Source organism: Nerophis lumbriciformis, linkage group LG25 (genome assembly GCF_033978685.3).
Source record: "Nerophis lumbriciformis linkage group LG25, RoL_Nlum_v2.1, whole genome shotgun sequence".
Taxonomy (NCBI): domain Eukaryota; kingdom Metazoa; phylum Chordata; class Actinopteri; order Syngnathiformes; family Syngnathidae; genus Nerophis; species Nerophis lumbriciformis.
This window is the reverse complement of record NC_084572.2, coordinates 27,667,935-27,691,802: the sequence shown is the minus strand read 5'-3', so window position 1 is coordinate 27,691,802 and position 23,868 is coordinate 27,667,935. Positions and strand designations below refer to the sequence as shown.

The window sequence follows — 23,868 nt, the reverse complement described above, 5'->3', positions numbered from 1 at the left end:
TATTTCAAAGGATTACCACTGAGATACCGCGAGCAACAACATTCTTTTTTTTTTTTTTTTTTACTTAAGATCTTTTGAATTACAGACATTAATCCCAATAGGCTTAATATCTTTGAAGGACGGTCCTTGGCCACATAAACTCTGGGAACTTTCGGCCTGGGTTACATTAAGTTGCCGGGTAACGCAGGAGATTCAGTTCTGGATTTTTTTTTTTTTTTTTTTTTTTTTTTTAAACACGAGGGCCCTCTCCTCTCGCCCACTGTGGAATTTGAAGCATTCCAGCAGGTCTGCGGAACAGAGAGGGAAGAGAATCGCTGTGAAAGTTTATGGAAGCATGTGAGCAAGAGGCCTGAGAAGGCTCGGGAATGTAGGCGAGGGGTGAGTAGAATTAGCACAGTGGGTAGTTCAAAGCTAACGCGAACAAGGAAGCGCTTTTATACGTTACATCGGCGACTTTTTGGGGGGCCGGTAGCTTGTCAATTGTCAGTCAGGCCGGTAAAAAAAATTAAATAAAAATCCCAATGCGACAGCTTTTGTTCACAATTCTAGTTCTGCACTCTGGTCTGGACCAAATATCTTCACAAAGATACTTGGTGCGGTGTGCTTAGCGTTCACACTGGTGTTGTTATCATGTGACCGAAGACTGAGCAGTAGGGAACATATGCTTAAGGTAAAGAGTCGATTATGCAGCTTTTACTCTGCAACATAACTCCTCTCCTAGAAGCAACTTTACACTGTTTTTTATGACTTACATAATCCAGTTTAAAATCCTGGTAGCTCCTTACAGAGTCATAAATGGGCACACCTGCATTACTCAGGGTTTGGCTAAACTATGTACCATGTCGAGCTCTGAGGTCATTCGACCCACTTTGGCTGAAACACTAAACTGAGGCTTTGAGTCATTGTCTCAAGTCAATGGAAGTCTTTGACCTCGTTCCTGACAACTGCAACATCTATCCATGCTTCAGCTAAAAAACACGTCTCTTCAGACAAGCCCTTCACTGTTCATACTTTCCTCATCAAACTGTACAGTGGTACCTCAAGATACAATTTTTTTTTGGTTTTGGGACGCAAAAACAACACGCATTGCGAAACAGCGTCACCCATTGAAATGAGTTGCTCTGGTAACCGAGCAACGCAGGAAATGATCACTGATCAGTGGGAGTTACATGCCAACAGCCAATCAGGTAACAGTATCAACTTGTGTTGTCCCGATACCAATATTTTGGTACCGGTACCAAAATGTATTTTGATACATATCTAAATAAAGGGGACCACAAAAAAAATCATTATTGGCTTTATTTTAACAAAACATATTATGGTACATTAAACATGTGTTTCTTATTGCAAGTTTGTCCTTAAAAATAAAATAAAAACAAGACAACTTGTCTTTTAGTAGTAAATAAACAAACAAAGACCCCTAATTAGTCTGCTGACGTATGCAGTAACATATTGTGTCATTCATCATTCTATTATTGTGTCAACATTATTAAGGACAAGTGGTAGAAAATGAATTATTAATCTACTTGTTCATTTACTGTTAATATCTGCTTATTTTCTTTTTTAACATATTCTATCTACACTTCTGTTAAAATGTAATAATCACTTATTCTTCTGTTGTTTGATACTTTACATTAGTTTTGGGTGATACTACACATGTGGGAATCAATCCGATACCAAGTAGTTACAGAATCATATATTGGTCATAATTTAAGTCCTAATGTGTCCAGGGACGTATTTCCTGAGTTTATAAACATAATATAAATTTAAAAAAAACGAAAGAAGATTTTGTGATCGACCAGATACGCTATTGTACTTGATATCATTACAGTGGATGTCAGGTGTAGATCCACCCATGGCATTTGTTTACATTTATGAACGGCGTAATTAGTGGTGACGCCGGTGAGCTATGGGTTGTAGTAAAGCATGTTTAGCGGGACCGGTACTTTTCAGAGGCAGTATCGTACCGAATATGATTCATTAGTATGGCGGTACTATACTAATTCCGGTATACCGTACAACCCTAGTATCAACTATCGAGTTTGGTTGTGACATTTTGTTGTCTCGCGGTTGATTCTTTGCATCGAGTGAGAAGAGAAAGTCAAGATAGACCCTTTTCCACCGCAGGAACTTTCCCATAAAGTTCCTCCTATTTTGCTGATTGGTTGAACACAGTTTGAGGAGTTTCTAAAACTTATTTTTCAAACACACAACAGCCATTGCTAAGTATGCGAGGATGACTTGTTTATTTCTTATTTCTTGTGTATTTCTATTACAACAGGGTTTCCCCTAAACTGACAAGATACAGCAGCTGTGACGGTGGGGGCGTGGTTACACTGACGTAATTTGCATAATTTTCTTTAAAAAGCCCCAAAAATGTATACATATATTTAAACCAAATCTGTTTTTATTAATTAGTATTAACAGATATTTCTTTATCATTTTGCCATGTTTTCAATTGTTGCTGCTTTTTGTACAAGGTACTTTTTTTTCAGGTATTTACAGACTTTTAATGACTTTTTCATGTCCACATCGCAGACATGCTGACAATGCTCCAGAAAATGGTGTGCGTTTTGTTTATACCCGGTTTTGAGTGATAAAAGTCTTTTTTCGGTGGTGAAGTTTTTGGTACATCACTTGTCAATAGTGCCCAATTAATAGGCTGTATATATTAATTCCTGCTGTATCGACCAGCTAATGGTAATGCTTTATGTTCGTGTGGTTTGGATTTGATGTCAGTTTTTCCCATGTTTACAAACACACCGGCCGTGCCAGAAAGGTGATTGGCGGAGAATGAGGAAGTGTTGTGTGTCCGGCGGAGAAGTGAAAAAACTCAAGGAGACGAAAGTGTTTTCATGGGAGGTAAAAGCTGTTAGAATTGTGCCGTTGTTTGTTATTATAAGATTGGTAATAAAAGTTAAAAATAGCATTGGACTTTGTGTGATTTGTTCTGGGGGATACGACATATATTATTACTTTAATTTGTTTTCAAGTTTACAAAAGCCCTCATTTTTAAAAATGTTGTGGTGTTGTGCCACATTTGATTACATTAAAGGGAAACCCTGTACAACAAACTTGATAACGGAGAGAAGGAAGACCGAAAGGAACTTTCCACTTGCAATAACTTTTGTGGGGCATTTTTGTGCTGAACAACGCTGATCAGTGGAACAATCTTGCAGCGTTTTTACTCAGCAGTAGTCTTTAAACTATAAGCAGTTGATTTTTTTTCTATTTTTTCCAAACTTCATTTCGATACGCGAAGCTACGAAAAGTGGACAAGCTCTTTAATGTATTTACAGTAGAGTATGAAGCCTCAGCTGCTTACTACCGTATTTTCCGCACTATAAGGCGCATCTAAAAACCACAATTTTTCTCAAAAGCTGACAGTGCGCCTAATAACCCGGTGCGCTTTATTACGATTCATTTTCATAAAGTTTCGGTCTCGCAACTTCGGTAAACAGCCGCTATCTTTTTTCCCGGTAGAACAGGAAGCGCTTCTTCTTCTACGCAAGCAACCGCCAAGGAAAGCACCCGCCCCCATAGAACAGGAAGCGCTTCACCCGCCCCCATAGAACAGGAAGCGCTTCACCCGCCCCCATAGAACAGGAAGCGCTTCACCCGCCCCCGGAAGAAGAAGAAAAAACGCGCGGATATCACCGTACGTTTCATTTCCTGTTTACATCTGTAAAGACCACAAAATGGCTCCTAATAAGCGATCCGGTTCATAAAAAGACGCAATCTCTCCATCCGCACACGGATTACTACCGTATTTCACAGCAACTGATATTCCTGTGAACCGCACTGTGGAACGGGAGCACGTACGGTGAATATTCGCACCACAGGGAATGAAGTCATCCTTCACTGTGGTTCTAGCTTGCCATGCTAACTTCCACTCATGGTGATATTCAAAAGGAAGACCTTGCCAAAAGAGACATTTCCAGCCGGCGTCATCATAAAAGCTAACTCGAAGGGATGGATGGATGAAGAAAAGATGAGCGAGTGGTTAAGGGAAGTTTACGCGAAGAGGCCGGGTGGCTTTTTTCACACAGCTCCGAAGGCGAACACACCTTCACTAAGACGGGCAGACAGCCTCGGACGACATACGCCAACATTTGCCAGTGGATCGTAAATGCTTGGGCAGATATTTCGGTCACAACTGTGGTCCGAGCTTTCCGGAAGGCAGGATTCACAGAACAACAGCGACACTGACTCCCGATGACTTCTACGAGACGGAACCGGCCATTTTGGATACCACGCTTGCGCAACTTTTCAATTCGGACACCGAAGACGAAGAATTCGAAGGATTTACGAATGAAGAATAACTTCAGAAGGTGAGCGCTATGTTTATTTTGTGTGTTGTGACATTAACGTTCGAGCAACATTATGTTGCTATTTATTGCTCTACACCATTTTGAATTTTACTATGTTTGTGATTGCACATTTGCGTACATTTTGGGACAGAGTTGTTAGAACGCTGGTTTTCAATATATTATTAAAGTTTGACTGAACTATCTGACTGTTTTTTTGACATTCACTTTAGCGCAGCGTTTTTTTGACATTCACTTTGGCGCAGCGTAGGCGCGGCTTTTAGTCCGGGGCGGCTTATTGGTGGACAAAATTATGAAATATGTAATTCATAGAAGGTGCGGCTAATAATCCGGTGCGCCTTATAGTGCGGAAAATACGGTACTCAAAACTATGTTGGATAAATTTGAAATAAAGGAGGCAGTACACGATTGGAACAAAGGTAATTGACATCAAATATTACCTATTTACTTTGTTACATGTTGTAAAAGTAGTCAATGACACTCCATTTTTGTAACTATTAACCTCAACCCAAATGAACAGAATGCTAATGCTAACAATCTAACACTAAAGGCGATGTGTTTGTGTTGTCAACGTGAGATAATCACTGACATTTATTAATTATATATTGGTATTTAGAGCTGAAATAGATCAAAAAGAAATCTCCTGACCCTCATGAATTCATTATTTACGGAGTGGTTCTATGAACAATTCGGTGCACCATAGTTTTTACATCATATCGTTTTGTATTTTATAGCTTTGTATTTCATTTATTTACTTTTTAGAAAAAGAACTATGACCTAATATTGCCTGTTTATTTATATGGTGTCAATGTAAAATTAATTTACTAAGTCACTCCTACATACGTCATCAGGAACTAGAAGTTCCAGGAAACAAAAGTTCCTGAATGTTTGGTGGAAAAGGGCCTAACGAACAGAAAACAGAAAAAATCACCTCGATAGTATAGCAGTTTTTGGGGATTTTTTCAAATGGACCTTATTTAGACAAATGTGGTCTGTAAATGATGCAAGGCGCTCGTCCCCACCAAGACCGCTAATACAACACCACTTTAGCCACGGTCACCCTTTAGAGCACAGCTGCAACTTCCTGGTATTAAACCTGCGGAAAATAGTTATTCTCAGTTTTCTCTATGTTTACATTTTCACACTTTTCACCGTTTTAAAAATAAACTTTATTAAGCATTTCTTACCTATTCCTTATTTTAGCCCCTTCATTTGAAGAGGTTAAGTATTCAATGTGATTTTAGAATTGTGTTTACATTGACTGAGTGACTTCCATGCTTGTGTTGACATTTTCTTTCCTCTCTGCCTTGACAGCTGAGGGATTATAATCAGAGGACGGTTACATTTGAAATGAAAGGTGTTTACATTAAACATATATTTTTTCCCTGATCCTTATTTTCTATAGGTCATGAGAAATATCGATATCTACCGACATATAACACTCGCGTGATACAGTTTTCAGACAAATCCCTCAGCCCTATTTCATGTATAGCAATGTATGCGTTTTATCGCATGTCTGTGAAAATGTACAAAGACATTAAACCTCTTACTTATTCTAGAGACATTAAAGGGGAACATTATCACCAGACCTATGTAAACGTCAATATATACCTTGATGTTGCAGAAAAAAGACCATATATTTTTTAAACCGATTTCCGAACTCTAAATGGGTGAATTTTGGCGAATTAAACGCCTTTCTATTATTCGCTCTCGGAGCGATGACGTCACAACGTGACGTCACATCGGGAAGCAATCCGCCATTTTCTCAAACACATTACAAACACCGAGTCAAATCAGCTGTTATTTTCCGTTTTTTTCGACTGTTTTCCGTACCTTGGAGACATCATGCCTCGTCGGTGTGTTGTCGGAGGGTGTAACAACACGAACAGAGACGGATTCAAGTTGCACCAGTGGCCCAAAGATGCGAAAGTGGCAAGAAATTGGACGTTTGTTCCGCACACTTTACCGACGAAAGCTATGCTACGACAGAGATGGCAAGAATGTGTGGATATCCTGCGACACTCCAAGCAGATGCATTTCCAACGATAAAGTCAAAGAAATCTGCCGCCAGACCCCCATTGAATCTGCCGGAGTGTGTGAGCAATTCAGGGACAAAGGACCTCGGTAGCACGGCAAGCAATGGCGGCAGTTTGTTCCCGCAGACGAGTGAGCTAAACCCCCTGGATGTCTTGGCTCACACCGTCCCTTATGCCACCGAATATGGCTTCCCTGGCCTGCTGACATCAACTCCAAAACTGGACAGATTAGCTTTCAGGAAAAGAGAGCGGATGAGGGTATGTCTACAGAATATATTAATTGATGAAAATTGGGCTGTCTGCACTCTCAAAGTGCATGTTGTTGCCAAATGTATTTCGTATGCTGTAAACCTAGTTCATAGTTGTTAGTTTCCTTTAATGCCAAACAAACACATACCGATCGTTGGTTAGAAGGCGATCGCCGAATTCGTCCTCGCTATCTCCCGTGTCGCTGGCTGTCGTGTCGTTTTCGTCGGTTTCGCTTGCATACGGTTCAAACCGATATGGCTCAATAGCTTCAGTTTCTTCTTCAATTTCGTTTTCGCTACCTGCCTCCACACGACAACCATCCGTTTCAATACATGCGTAATCTGTTGAATCGCTTAAGCCGCTGAAATCCGAGTCTGAATCCGAGCTAATGTCGCTATAACTTGCTGTTCTATGCGCCATGTTTGTTTGTGTTGGCATCACTATGTGACGTCACAGGAAAATGGACGGGTGTATATAACGATGGTTAAAATCAGGCACTTTGAAGCTTTTTTTAGGGATATTGCGTGATGGGTAAAATTTTGAAAAAAACTTCAAAAAATAAAATAAGCCACTGGGAACTGATTTTTAATGGTTTTAACCCTTCTGAAATTGTGATAATGTTCCCCTTTAAATGATTCAACTCAAACATTCTAAACTAAAACCACAAACTTGTGGTGGTCCAAATTCCTCAGTAGCGGGCCACCACAAATAAATGCGTTGGAAACACTCAATCGAAACGCACCACAGTTCCACTCACAAGGGGACCGAAACTCATCACTCAAGTGGTCTCGAAAGAGACACTCGGCCAAACGAACCGTACTAGCCGAGCAAACGCACCAGAGTTCCTTTGAACCCAACCAAACATAGCAAGTGTGTGGGTTGTTTAAATAAGCCCATTGTGTGTGTGAGCAAGGCGTTGCTTCTAGTGTACACATGTTAAAAAAAAAAGAGGTCATGACAGTCCACATCTGTTGGCTGCTCTCAGGTAACTTCCAATAACAAAGCCCGAAGGGCAAAGAAAAGAAAAGAGTGCAGGTCGAAGTGAAAAAAAAGCGGAAAGCAAATCTGGTTGTTGTACCTTCTGATTGTTCCGTTCTTGTGACCTGAAGGCAGGTTGTTTTTTTTTGTTTTACACCTCTTACAGGATAGCATAGGTACACGGACTGGGTGCGGCAACAAAATTCCTCAGATTCATTTTACATGTGCTTTGTTAATAAACTATTCAGCCAGAGGACATAGAAGATTGATTTCGTTTTTTGAAAAGTTTGACAGATTTAAAGTTTTTTGGGGGGGGATGAACTTCACTGCAATATATTTGCCACTTGCCAAGATTGAAACTTGTATTTCTTGAAATGTCCCTCATTTTAAGAGCTATTTACTTACATGATGACTTTACATCATAATCTTAATTTTAGCAAGAATAGTTTACATTTTATATAATCTAGTCAAAAAATCTTAGAACCAAGAAAATACCTATTCAAATAAGAAATGTTGGTTTTCCCTACATAGAAAATATTGCTTAAAGATTATGCATCATTAATTTAAGAATTGCAAGTTGAATAATGCCTGTTTTCAGAATAAAATACGTATTTCTGTTAGAATAATTATGTATATATTATCACACAACATTTATGCTTAAGGGCTGTTGCTATAATTATTGTCAATTGTGCTGAAGTGGTATTTTTCTTTGTCTGTGCAAAGCTGGTAATCCAAAAGATTGCAAGCCAGTCTGGTATCAGTATTTGTGTCCAGGAACGGCCTGCTGACTGCCAAGGCCGAACACCCCCGTGACGCAGACAGAGCAGAGACAAGGCAATATCACCAGCGTCAACACATTTGCATTTTTGTATAGTCATATATTGTGTCTAACTGGAGTTGTCGAGATTACCCCCTTCCCTCAGCGACAGCTTCAGTGATGTAACCAGGGACCTCCCAAATAAATAGAGGTAACACACGGGCTGGACTTTTAGAACGTAGTTTGGATCTGTAACTAGAATACAGCCCAAAACACGTGTCTCCTCATTGAGCCAAATTGAACTCTGTCTCTGCATGATTCCTTGCTTCTCGTCTGTTTAATAGATGTCATCAGTGTTTGAACCTGACAATTTCTTAAATAGTTCTGCTAATTGCTAGATATACATATTTTCATTTAGGATCAAATAAAATTAAATAGCTGCATGGACAGATACTTTCCCTAAAATTTCGTCTAGCAGTGTACCATGGTCGACCTCAGAACAGTTTGGATTTTTAAAGATCCGTTTCCTTTCAGAAGAAATGTAAAAGTGAAAACAATAAGTTAGCACACTTATGTCAATGGTGGTGTTTTTTTGGTGTTTATGCAGGCAATGTTTTAGGTGTAAAAAAAGCCAAACACTGTTGACCTATAATCAATTTAAAAAAAAACATATAATTTGAGGTGGAGGTAGTATGTCAGAGATAAGCTTTCACACATCTGACTGTTTTAATATTCTTAACAGTCATACATGGGTAAAAAAAAGGTTCACCACTCGTAATAGTAAAGCCAAAAAAACACATCGGAGTCTGACGACGACTAGTTTGTCTATGATGGAGTTTGACAAAGTGATAGGATCAAACATCATAAAACCACAAACTACAGCTGTGTTTGCATTACCCCTAGAAATGCGCAAAACCCATGTATCGCAATAAGAAACTGAATTATTAATCTACTTGTTCATTTACTGTTAATATCTACATATTTTCTGTTTTAACATGTTCTATCGACACTTCTGTTAAAATGTAATAATCACTTATTTTTCTGTTGTTTCATACTTTACATTAGTTTTGGGTGATACCACACATTTGGGTATCAATCCGATACCAAGTAGTTACAGGATCATACATTGGTCATAATGTACGTCCTCACGTGTCCAAGGACGTACTTCCTGAGTTTATAAACATAATATGAATTTTAAAACAAAGATTTTGTAATAATAAAAAATATTGAAGTAATCATTGTAGTATCGACGAGATACGCTATTGTACTTAGTATCATTACAGTGGATGTCGGGTGTAGATCCACCCATGGCATTTGTTTACATTGTGAAGCGCCACCTTGTTAGCGGTGACGCCGGTGAGCTATTGTATCCTCCTACGATGCGTAGTGAAGCATGTTTAGCAGGGATGATACTTGTAAGAAACGTTCTGTATTTGTCGCCATGGAGGCGAGGATTAGTAATTTAGAAGTAGCTACAACACCTAGCTAGCTAGCCATGTCTTAAAGCACCTCTTGCTGAGTGACGCTTCAGTGTTATGGCGTCACCTTTATCGTTCATTTTTAAGCCAAAATGCATCCACTCTCCCTTTTTTGTCGACACACTGTCTGACTGTAAGTAATCAGTGATTGTGCGTTGCTGAACATGCTCCTCTGCTCATAAAACCAGCAATGTCACGACGGCGAGCCGTCATGCCCGTTAAAAAAATAGAACCGGTACTTTTTAGAGGCGGTATAGTACCGATTATGATTCATTAGTATCGCGGTACTTTACTAGTACCGGTATACCGTACAACCCTGTCTTTTTTCCTAGCTTTTACGGCTAATACCGAAGCATGCCGATGTATTACGACGCTAGAAAAATAGTTACAATAACAATGTCTCTACAGCTTGGTTTCTTTTACAAGTTAGGGAACATAAATGAAGTATTGTTGACGGTTTTGAATGCATTTTTAAAGTGATTTTAAAACCTTTTGTCTTCTTGTTCCTCATTAGGATTGTGAACGATAGGCAAAATTCCAAAACAAGTGCTGTATAAAACACAAAACAGGCCAACTATATATATATAGCAATAAGTTATTGATAATTATTGATTGCTTAAAGGGGAACATTATCACCAGACCTATGTAAGCGTCAATATATACCTTGATGTTGCAGAAAAAAGACCATATATTTTTTTAACCGATTTCCGAACTCTAAATGGGTGAATTTTGGCGAATTAAACGCCTTTCTAATATTCGCTCTCGGAGCGATGACGTCACAACGTGGCGTCGCATCGGGAAGCAATCCGCCATTTTCTCAAACACCGAGTCAAATCAGCTCTGTTATTTTCCGTTTTTTCGACTGTTTTCCGTACCTTGGAGACATCATGCCTCGTCGGTGTGTTGTCCGAGGGTGTAACAACACGAACAGGGACGGATTCAAGTTGCACCAGTGGCCCAAAGATGCGAAAGTGGCAAGAAATTGGACGTTTGTTCCGCACACTTTACCGACGAAAGCTATGCTACGACAGAGATGGCAAGAATGTGTGGATATCCTGCGACACTCAAAGCAGATGCATTTCCAACGATAAAGTCAAAGTAATCTGCCGCCAGACTGCCGGAGTGTGTGAGCTATTCAGGGACAAAGGGCCTCGATAGCACGGCAAGCAATGGCGGCAGTCTGTTCCCACAGACGAGCGAGCTAAACCCCCTATCGACCCTAGCTTCCCTGGCCTGCTGACATCAACTCCAAAACTGGACAGATCAGCTTTCAGGAAAAGAGCGCGGATGAGGGTATGTCTACAGAATATATTAATTGATGAAAATTGGGCTGTCTGCACTCTCAAAGTGCATGTTGTTGCCAAATGTATTTCATATGCTGTAAACCTAGTTCATAGTTGTTTCCTTTAATGCCAAACAAACACATACCAATCGTTGGTTAGAAGGCGATCGCCGAATTCGTCCTCGCTTTCTCCCGTGTCGCTGGCTGTCGTGTCGTTTACGTCGGTTTCGCTTGCATACGGTTCAAACCGATATGGCTCAATAGCTTCAGTTTCTTCTTCAATTTCGTTTTCGCTACCTGCCTCCACACTACAACCATCCGTTTCAATACATTCGTAATCTGTTGAATCGCTTAAGCCGCTGAAATCCGAGTCTGAATCCGAGCTAATGTCGCTATAGCTTGCTGTTCTTTCCACCATGTTTGTTTGTGTTGGCTTCACTATGTGACGTCACAGGAAAATGGACGGGTGGTTAAAATCAGGCACTTTGAAGCTTTTTTTAGGGATATTGCGTGATGGGTAAAATTTTGAAAAAAACTTCGAAAAATATAATAAGCCACTGGGAACTGATTTTTAATGGTTTTAACAATTCTGACATTGTGATAATGTTCCCCTTTAAAGCTAACTTCTGCGTTATTGCTGGAACGCGTTAAGTTGTTTACCTGCATTCAGATGTTGAATAAATAGAAGTAAAAACAAACATGTTGCTACTATATGTAGGTCATTTGCGAATACAGACAAAATGATACTGTGTAAGCACTTTGTAGATTATGTATAAGCGCTAAATTACAACTGGGTGGCAGTTTCACAAATGTTCTATATTATTTATAAAAAAAAATATTGCGACATCTTTCAGCATCGTTGGCCCTTTCTTGTGTTAGAGACTATTCCAAAGCCCAAAAATGAAAGTGAATACTAAATTTCTTTCGTTCTTTTTTTTTTTTGCATTAATAATACAACAATCCTGTGACTTGGCCGCAAGTGAACCAGTATGATTGTTTCTTTTTTTTAATACAAAGCCTGTTATAGAGGTCTGAATGAGTTTATCTTTCCTCTAATTTATAAGATGGCCCGTTAATTCCACTTGAGATAGCTTTTGAGACGGAGTCCGCCATACAAAGTGTCCATTGTTATCAGTTCAAAGGCCTTTGTGGAGACCTCTCACTACATTAGAGTATTATTTAGTAGCAGTGCACTGGGAAACCAGCACCTGGCTCTGTTAGCGCTGAGGCAAGCACTACTTTCTTTGCTTTACATGCCCAGAAGGAATATAGCAGACGCATTATCAGTATAAAAAGATGTCTCCCAGCTGTTTGTGCCGTAGTACTTAAAATATATGCTAATCTTGTGCATGTACGCATTCAGATTAATGTATTTAACCTGCTTTCTCGGGGAAAATACAGATCAAATTTTTCTATGTAAAAAACAAAAAATGCAATAAGGTTACAAAAACAATGTACATATTCTTTTTTTTTATTATTAAAAATGTTGGAATATTATAATAGTTATATATAAAATATATTTCTCTTAACGAGCCGCAGAGGTTAGATACGGTTAAATATTGCGAGAAGAAAATGTACCGTATTTTTCGGACTATAAGTCGCAGTTTTTTTCATAGTTTGGCCGGGCTCCAGTGCGACTTATATATGTTTTTTTCCTTTTTTATTATGCATTTTCGGCAGGTGCGACTTATACTCCGGTGCGACTTATACTCCGAAAAATACGGTAAATGTTACAAAAAGTACGAGTTTATGCTTGCAAAAGTACGTCTTTATTCTCGTCATTTTTTTTCCCTTCAAAATCTTAATGTCATTCCTGTAGAATTACAAATGATCTTACAATTATAAGACAGAAAGCAAACACATGTTCTAAGAATTAGGTTGGAATGTTATAATAAAAAAGTAGGTTAGTAAGTTGTTTTGTAGGGGAAAAAAGCCCCAGTGTTAAGAGAATAATTTAACAAAAAAAATTCTCAATTCTCACACGATCCAAAAAGTGCTAAAAAAAAAGTTTCTTAAAGCATAACTAACTTGACAAGGTTTTCTACGGTCTGTATCTCAATTCAGGTGTATGTTTTTGCTCGCAAAACTTGACTTTATTATCTGTAAAGTTAAAAGTTTTTCCATTGTAAAGTCATAGCTTTTTAACTGGAAACTGTAAAAACAACTTTCAAATTATTTATCACAAAAAATTAAGAGTCGAGATGCTAGGATAAAGTCTTAAAAAAACATAATTGTCATACTTTTTGGAATTTTTTGAGAAAATAAATGTATTTAAGAGAGAACGTTGTGGCTTCCTGCCAGAGAGATTATTGTGAAAGAACTTGATCGGAGAAAAAAGGACTGTTATGAGTATAAAGTTGGAATATTACAATAAAAAAAATAGTAAATTGTCTCTCAATTTCCACAGTAACTAAAACGCAAATTCAGTCAGGTCATATAATCAAACATTGATACATATAAACTAACCCAGAGCTTCTCAATTACTTTGTTACGCCCCCCCAGGAAGAAGAAAACATTTCACACCACTCCAATCTACGCCGCGTCTGTAAAAAGTATAATTTTGTCCATCAAATTTTTTTAAGTACACCTCTGCATAACATTGTATCCTAATTAACATTAAAGAAAACAAAAGAAACAATATAGATCAACTTTCAACAAAGCATAACTTTATCAACATTGTGTTTTAGTCCGTAACAGAAAATATTTAAAGTACATCAATTTGCCTGAAATTAAATATAAAATTTAACCGACTTGAACCATTTGACACTGGAAAATGCAATAAAAAAACACAGTAAGTAATAATAAATTCAAATTGATCAGAAACATTAACTCAGGAGCCCAATAAATAAAACATTTTGACCTACAAAACAAAAATGAATAAAACAATTTGTGCTGATTTTTTATTTATTTATTTAAAATCAAGAAGTCAGGATTAATGGCTACAATGAATGTGTTTTGTGGTGTGCAGCTTTAAAGTATGTGTCCCAGGGTCACATGCCCCTGTCCCCGGCATCTATTTATGAACTGACCTACTCTAATGGGGAAAATTGAGTGAACTCAAGCAAGGGAAATGAAGCATAATCAATATTTAGCCATATTTATTGTGGGTGTGTTTTTCTACTACTTGGATTACTTTATTTAGTGCCACACCAGGTACACAGCTGCCTTCTGATCCAGCTCTTTTTGTTATTGACATTTACTGACCTCAAGCAGGGAAACAGGTAAATGAACAAACCCTTTTCTGTGCACAAAGAAGCTCTTAGTTCCTTAAGGAGCTTTAATGAGAGCCCGCAGCACAGCATCCTTACTTTAATGGCCGAAGTGTGGTTTTCGTTTAGCGACCGACAATCAACTTTGTCCCGCACATTCCTGCGTCCGTCTCCAAAGCAACGGCAATCAAGCATGAGCACTGTTTGGATTGGATTCAGGTGCCACTTAGCTGTTTTTGCTTTTATCTCAACGCTAACTAAGAGCGAGGGCGAAGCTTTTTCGGTCTTTTTGACTCGGGGTCTTTCCATTACGGTGACGGGTAAGTTCCACAGCCACATACGAGAAGGGAGGGGGGGTACAAAACAGCACAAATGGGGAAATACAATAGCGTGATTTTCTGTCAAAGTGTTGCATTCACAGAGAATGCCTTCACCGCACGGGCTGCAAACAGCGCGGAGTGAAAGGGCAATGCATATATTATCTGACAAGAAAGGCCAATGCATACATTATACAGTCGGCATCTGTTATTTTCACCCAGAAAGAACAGTCCACTAGTCACCTTTTTACAAAAGATAAATCTACATGTTCTGAACATGTTTTCACGAGCGAGATCTCACCGGCAGGCGCGCTCCATTCTAATCCAGCCATCTAAACCACACATTCCTGGTTATTAAAGATGCACGACTCAATTTTCCTTTGACCTTTCGTGTACTCATGAATCCAGGGGAAAAGGTTTGACTCTGAATCTGTCTGGGTTTTGAACATGATTTACTTTAATGGTAAGGGCAGTGAGTAGAAACAACAGACACAACAGGAAGTGAAATGTAAATGGTAAATGGTAAATAGTAGAGATCGGACTGCCGAAATTATCGGCCGATAAATGCTTTCAAATGTAATATCGGAAATTATCGGTATCGGTTTCAAAAAGTAAAATTTAGGACTTTTTAAAACGCCGCTGTACGGAGTGGTACACGGATGTAGGGAGAAGTCCAGAGCGCTAATAAACCTTAAAGGCACTGCCTTTGCGTGCCGGCCCAATCACATAATATCTACAGCTTTTCACACACACAGGTGAATGCACGCATACTTGGTCAATAGCCATACAGGTCACACTGAGGGTGGCCGTATAAACAACTTTAACACTGTTACAAATATGCGCCACACTGTGAACCCACACCAAACAAGAATGACAAACACATTTCGGGAGAACATCCGCACCCCTTGCAGCACTAACTCTACCGGGACGCTACAATATACACCCCCCGCTACCCCTAAACCCTGCCCACCTCAACCAACCCAACTCAGGGAGAGCATGTCCCAAATTCCAAGCTGCTGTTCTGAGGCATGTTAAAAAAAATAATGCACTTTGTGACTTCAATGATAAATATGTATATATCGGTATCGGTTGATATCGGAATCGGTAATTAAGAGTTGGACAATATCGGAATATCGGATATCGGCAAAAAAGCCATTATCGGACATCTCTCGTAAATAGGTTATACTTGTATAGCGCTTTTCTACCTTCGAGGTACTCAAAGCGCTTTGACACTATTTCCACATTCACCCATTCACACACTGATGGCAGGAGCTGCCATGCAAGGCCCTAACCACGACCCATCAGGAGCAAGTGTGAAGTGTCTTGCTCAAGGACACAACGGACATGTAGACCTCGAGTTGGTGACGTTACAAAAATACTACGAAACTCATCTCTTACTCCAAAGAGTCGAATACTTCCCAAATTACTTCTTCACGTCAGTTGATATGCCTTTTTTTACACATTGTATGATTACTAGTGGTCCAAAAGACATGTGAAAAGCATAGAAAAACACTGTGCTCGCTAGCTGTCTTTATCGACGCGACCATTGATGCCAGTAATTGTAGCATCCTGAACATCTTCATTCACAGATTCCAAGGCCCCGTTTATAAGGTTATCCAGGGTAAATCACACCTAACCTTATCCGTGTGCACACACAACAATGCCACCGTTAAAGACCCCCGCCCCCCTCCGTCCGCCGGCGCAACGCGACCTAGTACGCATGCGCGGAAATTGCACACGTCATAGTCACCTCCAGTGTTGCTTTGTGTGCAAGTTCCTAAATTTAACTTCTCTGAACAATATCCAGTGTTGTGGTATTTCAATTAACTGGAGCACAGTGTGCTGTGGGGCCCTATTGTAGTGAATCACACCTGAGCCATCATAAATTAATCAAATCTTTATTAGAAACGTAAACAATGTGATAAAGAACATTTTACATCAATCAAACTAGGGATCTAGATATCTGGTAAGGACACTCCTCACTCTTTTGCCTTCCTCTTCATTGTCCATTTGTTTTTGATGACTTTATATACTCTGGAACGAGACGTCGAGTCTGCGACATAGATGGCGGACAATAACTGATACAGTCTGCTTTGCCAGTCCAAATGCATTCGCAGTTTTCCTCGAATAGCAGATAATACAAAGCACACGCAACCTTTTTTATCACATCCACGGGAGCTCGCATTCTCGTTGACTCTCCTTCAACAAATGGACGAAGTTTTTCGCTAAGTAGAAACACAGCTGACCCGGCCGGACATTGGAAAGTTCTCTTGCCACCTGAGAAGTGTTGTATCCGAAATAGCTGCAATCGCTTTCTCTTAAGGTATTCATGTGTGACTTCCACAAGCGTCTGAACATGTAGAAGAATGAGAAACACGGCATGTCTGGATGACTCGCCTTCATATTTCCAGTGTTTACCTCCAAGTTACGAAACCGCTTTATTATGGAGCTGGCTGTGGCGTGGACTTTCTGCCGTCACTGCCTCTCCAAACATACTTTGTAAACGATCAATGAGTCCATACAAAGCTAAGAGTCGGATATTCAAGAAATACACGGCGCACTTACCCGTGTAAAAATTTGTCCGAGGAGGAGAACTTTAAACGCTGGTTTAGTGTGGCTGAAACGGGGCTTAGGCTAAATAATTATTTGTTTAAGGGGTTAAACGACTTAGTGTAGACATGGCCTAATTCTATAGTCTGGCCACCAGTGTTGAAATGACTGATGCATCCTTGTGCATGCTTTATTTTACTAAAAAAACATGTGACCTTATAAAGTTAAAAAAGTTAAAGTACCAATGATTGTCACACACATAGCACTTATTGGTAAATTATTATGTTACAGTACTATGCGTTGACTTGAAATACTGGGCAAAATAGTCAAACGATGTATTCTATCAATTAATGTAGGGATTTTTGCATTTAATTCAAGGGCCTGAGCTTTAGGAGCCATTATTAGGTTTTATTTTGTACAAACCACAACTGATAAATGGTAATGGTGGATTATTAGGATGGATGGTATTGTTGGGTGTTAAAAAAACAACAATGTACACCGAACAGAACCAAACCAAAAAACCATGTCACAAAACCGTGATACGATACGAACCGGTGATTTTGTGAATTGTTCCGCCTCAAAAACCAACACAAGCCATCCATACCTTGCAACTATGATCTTAACTACCAAACACCAAAAAATAAATACTGTCTCTAATTGAACCAAATTGAAATGTTTGGTTAAAGTGGATCTGTAAAGTTACCAGGACACTTACTGAGATTCAGGAATACCAACAGAAGAAAGTAAAAGTAAGCAGGCCAGAAAAAGTGACACTATTAAAGTTATCTTAACTATCAGAAAACAAAGTGCTCGATCTGGACTACTACTATTGCAATAGTTCTGGATAAAAATACGCTGAAATTATACTATATTATATTATAGTCTTGCAGGAACCACTCCACACAGCGAGACTCCACTGTCTGTAAATCAGTAAATCATTTGACACTTTGAGGTTTTAGATCAGTGTGAAACAAAAAAAACTGTAAAGTCAATCATCCCATGCGGTCTTGACGAGAAAACCAGCAGCGGTTTTAAATTACCACGGCCAAGTAAAACCGGAAACAGTCTTCCCTCACTCCTGGAATTAAAAAAAAAGAAAAACAACAGAAGGTGTGTGGCTCCTGGCATTTTTTGTCTCTTCTCTCTTTTTGTGTGCGGCTGTTCTAATTTTGAACCTTCATAAAACATTCTGGTCAACATTCACAAGATGCAGCTGCAGTTCTGTATATAGCACCACTTGTTTCATTTTCCTCGCTAAAGCCGTAATATTGCGAATGCCTTTGCTGGCCAAACAAACCACACCCATCGTTTAGTGAAACCCGAGGAGGGGCATTACCACCTTGGCTGCCTTTAGACCCTGCATATAATCCACGATAACGCAGCCCAATCCTATCAATGTTCCTCCCGATAATCACTTAATATAAGCATTGGGGATTACCAAGTGGATCAAACCAGGCTGCATGGATCTGGATTAAGAGTTGAGCGGGAATGCTGGCCATCCAGATAAAAGTCACGCTACATACGATAGAGTCTAACAGGTATCATTATCAAGTCCGTAATTAATAGATAAGAAAATGAGTAAATATTACACTGCAAATCAGTAATCAGTCCATTACACACCACATCTGACAAGCATAACCCTCATGAGGGGGGTGTCATCACCTGATGCTAAATATACCAACCACTAAGTGCCAGCAAATCCCCAAAGATTCACAGTAGAAAACACTTCAACATAAATGTTTTATATTTAAATCCACCTTGAACTTAAAATGAGTCAACAGACCACGACACATCTAAATAGCAATGAAACACAATTGAACTGCAGTTTATTTTTTTGCTTACAGTGGAGCAGGGTCACGGTCTGGGACTGCACGTGTGCTGCCAGCCACTGGGGAGCTGCAGTTTGTTATCTCTTAGTTGGCAACATCCTGCTGGATTGAAGACAATGTTTCCAGATCCCGACCAGAATCTTTGACATGTTGAAAATGGGCTTTGTATCATGCTAACGGCATCTTTCCTGCTGTGTCTTGTAAAAGTCTTTAAAATGACTATTATTTGAAACTGGCTTTCTTAAAATGATGTTCAAACAGTAATGCGTGTGTCCTTGGAGCCTTTTTCTGAGCACCAAACATGAGAAAAATCTCTGATCTCCCTTACTGTCTGTGCTACTTTGAAGAGAAGAGACACTAAAATTCTCGCCTTTTAGGTTGTAGCTTTTTATGACGCCATGAAGAAAAAAACCTCCTTCCTCATGGACATGATACCACCTCTGACCTGACCCTCGCTGGATGGGCCCACCCTGTGTATACACACACATCACTTGACAAGAGGGTCAGCTTTGTAAAAAGCAGGCTTGGCTATACCTCTTAACCTGACATGATGCCGTCTCACTAAAAGCATTGTCTAAATTCCAGCATCATGGCTAGATTTTCCACCATTCCAATACACTACTGAGGACCTTCTCACTTTTTTCAAACTGGTGTAAAACACTACGTGGGAGCTTGAGGACTTTTACAGTACTGTATCGGTACGGTAGGAAGTGGTGACCAGTTAAAACCATAAATGCTCGTCAGCCAAGCCAAGACAATCCCATCAGGTGAAGACATTTTGGGGTAGGAACTCCTTGAAACCCAGACTGCTTATTTTTTCACTATTTTGAGTCAAATGCTAAAATAATTTCTGGGCAGCTAATAAAATAATCATACAAAAAAACCCAACCTTCCTAAAAGGCAATCAGAGCACAGAGGAGGAGAAAATAAAAGAGGTCAAGCCTGTGAGAGGCATCCTTCCACACTGACTGCTAAGAATGTCCTCTCAGGTCTGAGAAACAGCTGCTCCCCCTGCCCCCAATGTTCCCCCAGAAAAAAAAAAAACTTGGAATCAAGTCTGCAGGAATACTCCCTTACCTCATTGTTCCACACGGCTGAATTAACCAAGTTTGTTTCTACAGTTCATTAAACTTTTCTAATGCAAATCACATTAAGCGGAAGGCAGGCTTCACACAGGGGACACACTGGAGGGGGGGAAAAAAAGCAACTTACCAGTTTCCTCATCAATGCTGAAAATCCCCAGGCCGGATCCGTCCCGTATGGAGTATCGGATCTCTCCATCTCTGCCTTTGTCCTCGTCTTCGGCTGTAACAGTCATTACAGAAGTCCCCACAATGGCGTCCTCTTTAATAAATCCCTTTTCCACGAACCCCCGGAACGATGGCCTATAGAGGTTCTCATTCACATCCACCACGTCCACCTCGATGAAGCAGGTAGACGACAAGGACATGGGCTTCCCTTTGTCCTTGGCTTTGGCCGTCAGATTGTATACCTGCTTGGTCTCGTAGTCCAGGTTCTGCACGATGCGAACGGCGCCACTCAGTTTGTCGACTTCAAAATTCCCGTCCCCGTTATCAATCAAGCTGTATCGCACCTGACTGGATGGTCCGATGTCGGGGTCGTGGGCCTCTAGCCACATTATTACAGTACCAATAGGTAGGTCTTCTCTCGCTTTAACGCGATAATTAGGAGGGACAAACTTAGGAGGGTTATCATTCACGTCTTCCAGCATGATTTTGAGCAGCACGGTGGACACAAGCTGAGGCTCATTTACCGCTTGGTCATGTGCCGCAATTTTTAAGACATAGACTGGATGGAGCTCGCGATCCAATGGCTTGGTCACGGTCACTACCCCAGACTCTTTATTGATTGCGAAATGATCTGTGCCCCCCAAGATCGAGTACCTCACGACACCGTTCGGCCCCAGATCCTTATCCGTAGAATCCACCTGGATAATTTCCCTGCCAACAGGTGTGCTCTCGGTTATTTCAACAGAGTAGGACTCCTGCAAAAACTGAGGGCTATTATCATTAGCATCCAGGATCCTGACATCCAGCAGGCGTGAGGCGGACTTCTGCGGAATGCCAAGGTCATAAACCGTGACGTTGAGTGTGTAATGATCTTTTGTTTCCCTATCAAGAGGAGAATAAACCAAAAGCCAGCCTGTTTCCATTTCCACTAAGAAGCGGCTTTCTGTGTCCCCTCCAGAAATGACATACACAAGCTTTCCATTGAAGCCACTGTCTGCATCGGTGGCGCCTAAATGAGCCACTCGACCCCCCGCGGGGATGTCCTCTCTAACTTCGACAACACTCGGGAAGGACTCGGCAAACTGGGGCGCGTACCGGTTGATTGAGTGCATGTCCATGAAGTTATCATCAGGCTCGGTTTGCGTGTGGATCTTACTGCCTTGGAGCAGCTTTTCTGCCAGCATGGTGGCCACTCCGGTTTCCACGCATTTCACCTGCACAGGTTTGCGTGCCGTGATGACGGTCAGGTTCATATACATGGGCCGAGTCTCGTGTTCCCCATCAGTCGCAACAATTTGTAAACTATGTAAGGACATTTTAGCAGCCTCGCCTTCACTTAGCGTGTGCTTGAGTGAAAGCACCCCGGAGCTTGGATTCAGATCAAACAGATCCAGATCATTGCCGGCTTTAATATAGTACCGCACGAGCTGCAGCTCATCAGCGTCGATGGCAGACACCGTAGTGATCTGCTCACCCACGCCATGGTCTCGTGGCATAGTCACTTCACAGTTCACATTCTCAAACAAAGGCTTATTGTCATTCAGATTGTTTAACGTTATGATGACGGACGCTTCCACTTCTCTCCTGAAGGGGGATCCCCAATCTGAGGCTCTGACTTTGAGGCTGTAAATTCTTGGCATGAGCTCATAATCTAGGAGCTCAGAGGTACTGATGACACCAGAGAAGTAGTCGATGACAAACGGCTGCGGGTTAAGATTGGTAATACTGTAAGTAATGTAGCCATTCTCGCCTCGATCCAGATCGGTGGCTTTGACAGTCACAACACTGGTCCCTATGGGCGAATTCTCATCAACAGTGGCCTTGTAGGAGGTCTGCTGGAACTCGGGCGCATTGTTATTCACATCAATCACGTCCACAATCACTTTTGTCGCCGCTTTTTTGTCACTGGTGATGACTTCCAGCTCAGACCGGATGGCGACGTCCGCATTGATCGCCGCCGCCGTGCTGATTAAGCCGGTATCAGGATTGATGATGAATCTGTCAGATTTGTGTCTAAAAGCATATTTGAGCTGTGAGTACTTGGGTAGCGCAGTTACCATAGCGACGGGTGTATGAAGGGGGGCAAATTCACTCAGGTTGACTCTGTAAACAGTTCTTTCGAACACGGGAGGCCCCACTTTAAACTGAGGAGAAGTGACATGTACTAATTTAGCAGACGAAAATTGAGGTGGGCTGCCTTTGTCCTTTGCCTGCAAAGTGAGATTGTATCCAAAAGGCTGGCTCTCCCAGTCGACGTCTTTAACCGCTTTTATTTTATACTCCTTGCTCCCGGGGCTGGTTCTTACAGCCCTGAACTGCTGAAGCGGGTCTCCGGCAACTATACTCAGGGACGCTATCTCCCCATTCGGTCCCTGGTCGTTGTCCTCTACCGCCACAATGGCGTAGGTGGGGTCAAGGTCTGCGTCAGAGGGAGCCAAGGTGACTGCTGTGATGACAGGTGCGTTCTCATTGGCCTGCTCCACTCGCACCGTGAGTTTAGCCATGCTGCTGAAGCCGCTGCTGCCGTAAAGTTTCATGCCTCGGTCCACCGCCAGGATCTCCAGCTCGTACAGCTTGGTCTCGGAGTAGTCCAGTTTGCCGGTCAGCGTTACCACGCCACTGGTCGGGTGCACGGCAAACATGTCCGTCCACTCCCGGAAACTGTAGTAGTACTCTCCGTTTGTGCCAATGTCGGCGTCCGTCGCTGTCACTTTGGCCACGCTGGTGCGTATGGCCGTGTTCTCTGGCAGAGAGATGCTGTACGACGTCGGCGAGAAGAGGGGCCTCAGGTCATTCGTGTCGAGCACCTGCACCTTCACTCTGGTGCGACACTCCATGTCGGTGCCCCTCTCTGACGCTTTCACCGTCAACACGTAGTGGTCTCGAACCTCCCGGTTAAGAATGGCAGTGCTTCCTCCTTTGGTCCGTATCCGCAAAAAGCTAAAATCTCCCAACTGGTAGTCCTCTGCTTTAAATAAGTTCTCATTGTCTCCGGAGATGATCTTGTACCGTATCTCCCAGGCGGGGTCCGTGACGTAGATCCCCATCTTTGTGTGACTCTCCAGGTAAGTCTTAGCAGCCGAGTTCTCGGATATTGTGGCATTGTAAACAGGGTGGGTGAACTGCAAGGGAGCAGCCCTGGCTGTCCTTTGGTCGCCAGCGCAGCCGCAGAGGAGCTGCAGGAGGAGCACGGCAAGCAAAAGCGTGCGGTGCCCCATCGTCGTACCTTGATCTTCACTGGAACCACCTGAAAACAAACAGTTAATTAGCTTTTACACGGGCACATTTCAACACTAGAGAACTCCTAATGTCCTTTCCTCTCTGATGTTGACTTCTGAACGTGGCATTTGCCGCAATACGCGATCAAACAAGTTCTGTGTGTGTGTGTGAACGGAGCAGGAACTTCAGTCATCAGATCTAAGCCTGCTCCGCTTCACTGTCTCCCCAATGCCGCATGCCAACAGAGATGGACTCATTTACTCATTTATGCAAACACTCACTTAATGAGCGCAGACGACAAATCGCCCCATAAACCACCGTGCGTACACTTTCCAGTCGCAGTTATGCAAATATATGCAGCACCGATGCATATTACATTATTCAGC

At 41.3% G+C, this 23,868-nt stretch overlaps 1 protein-coding gene across 4 annotated transcripts in view; it reads right to left on the bottom strand.

Moving 5' to 3' along the window:
* Nucleotides 1–23,868, bottom strand: part of fat1a (FAT atypical cadherin 1a) — a 193,118-nt gene that overhangs the window by 168,269 nt on the left and 981 nt on the right. For all 4 annotated transcript variants that reach the window (XM_072916081.1, XM_061984089.2, XM_061984090.2 and 1 more), the window contains exon 2: nt 20,226–23,510. In XM_072916081.1, the coding sequence (XP_072772182.1) occupies nt 20,226–23,481 (3,256 nt within the window). In that variant the 5' untranslated portion in view covers nt 23,482–23,510. The remainder of the gene's footprint in view (nt 1–20,225; nt 23,511–23,868) is intronic.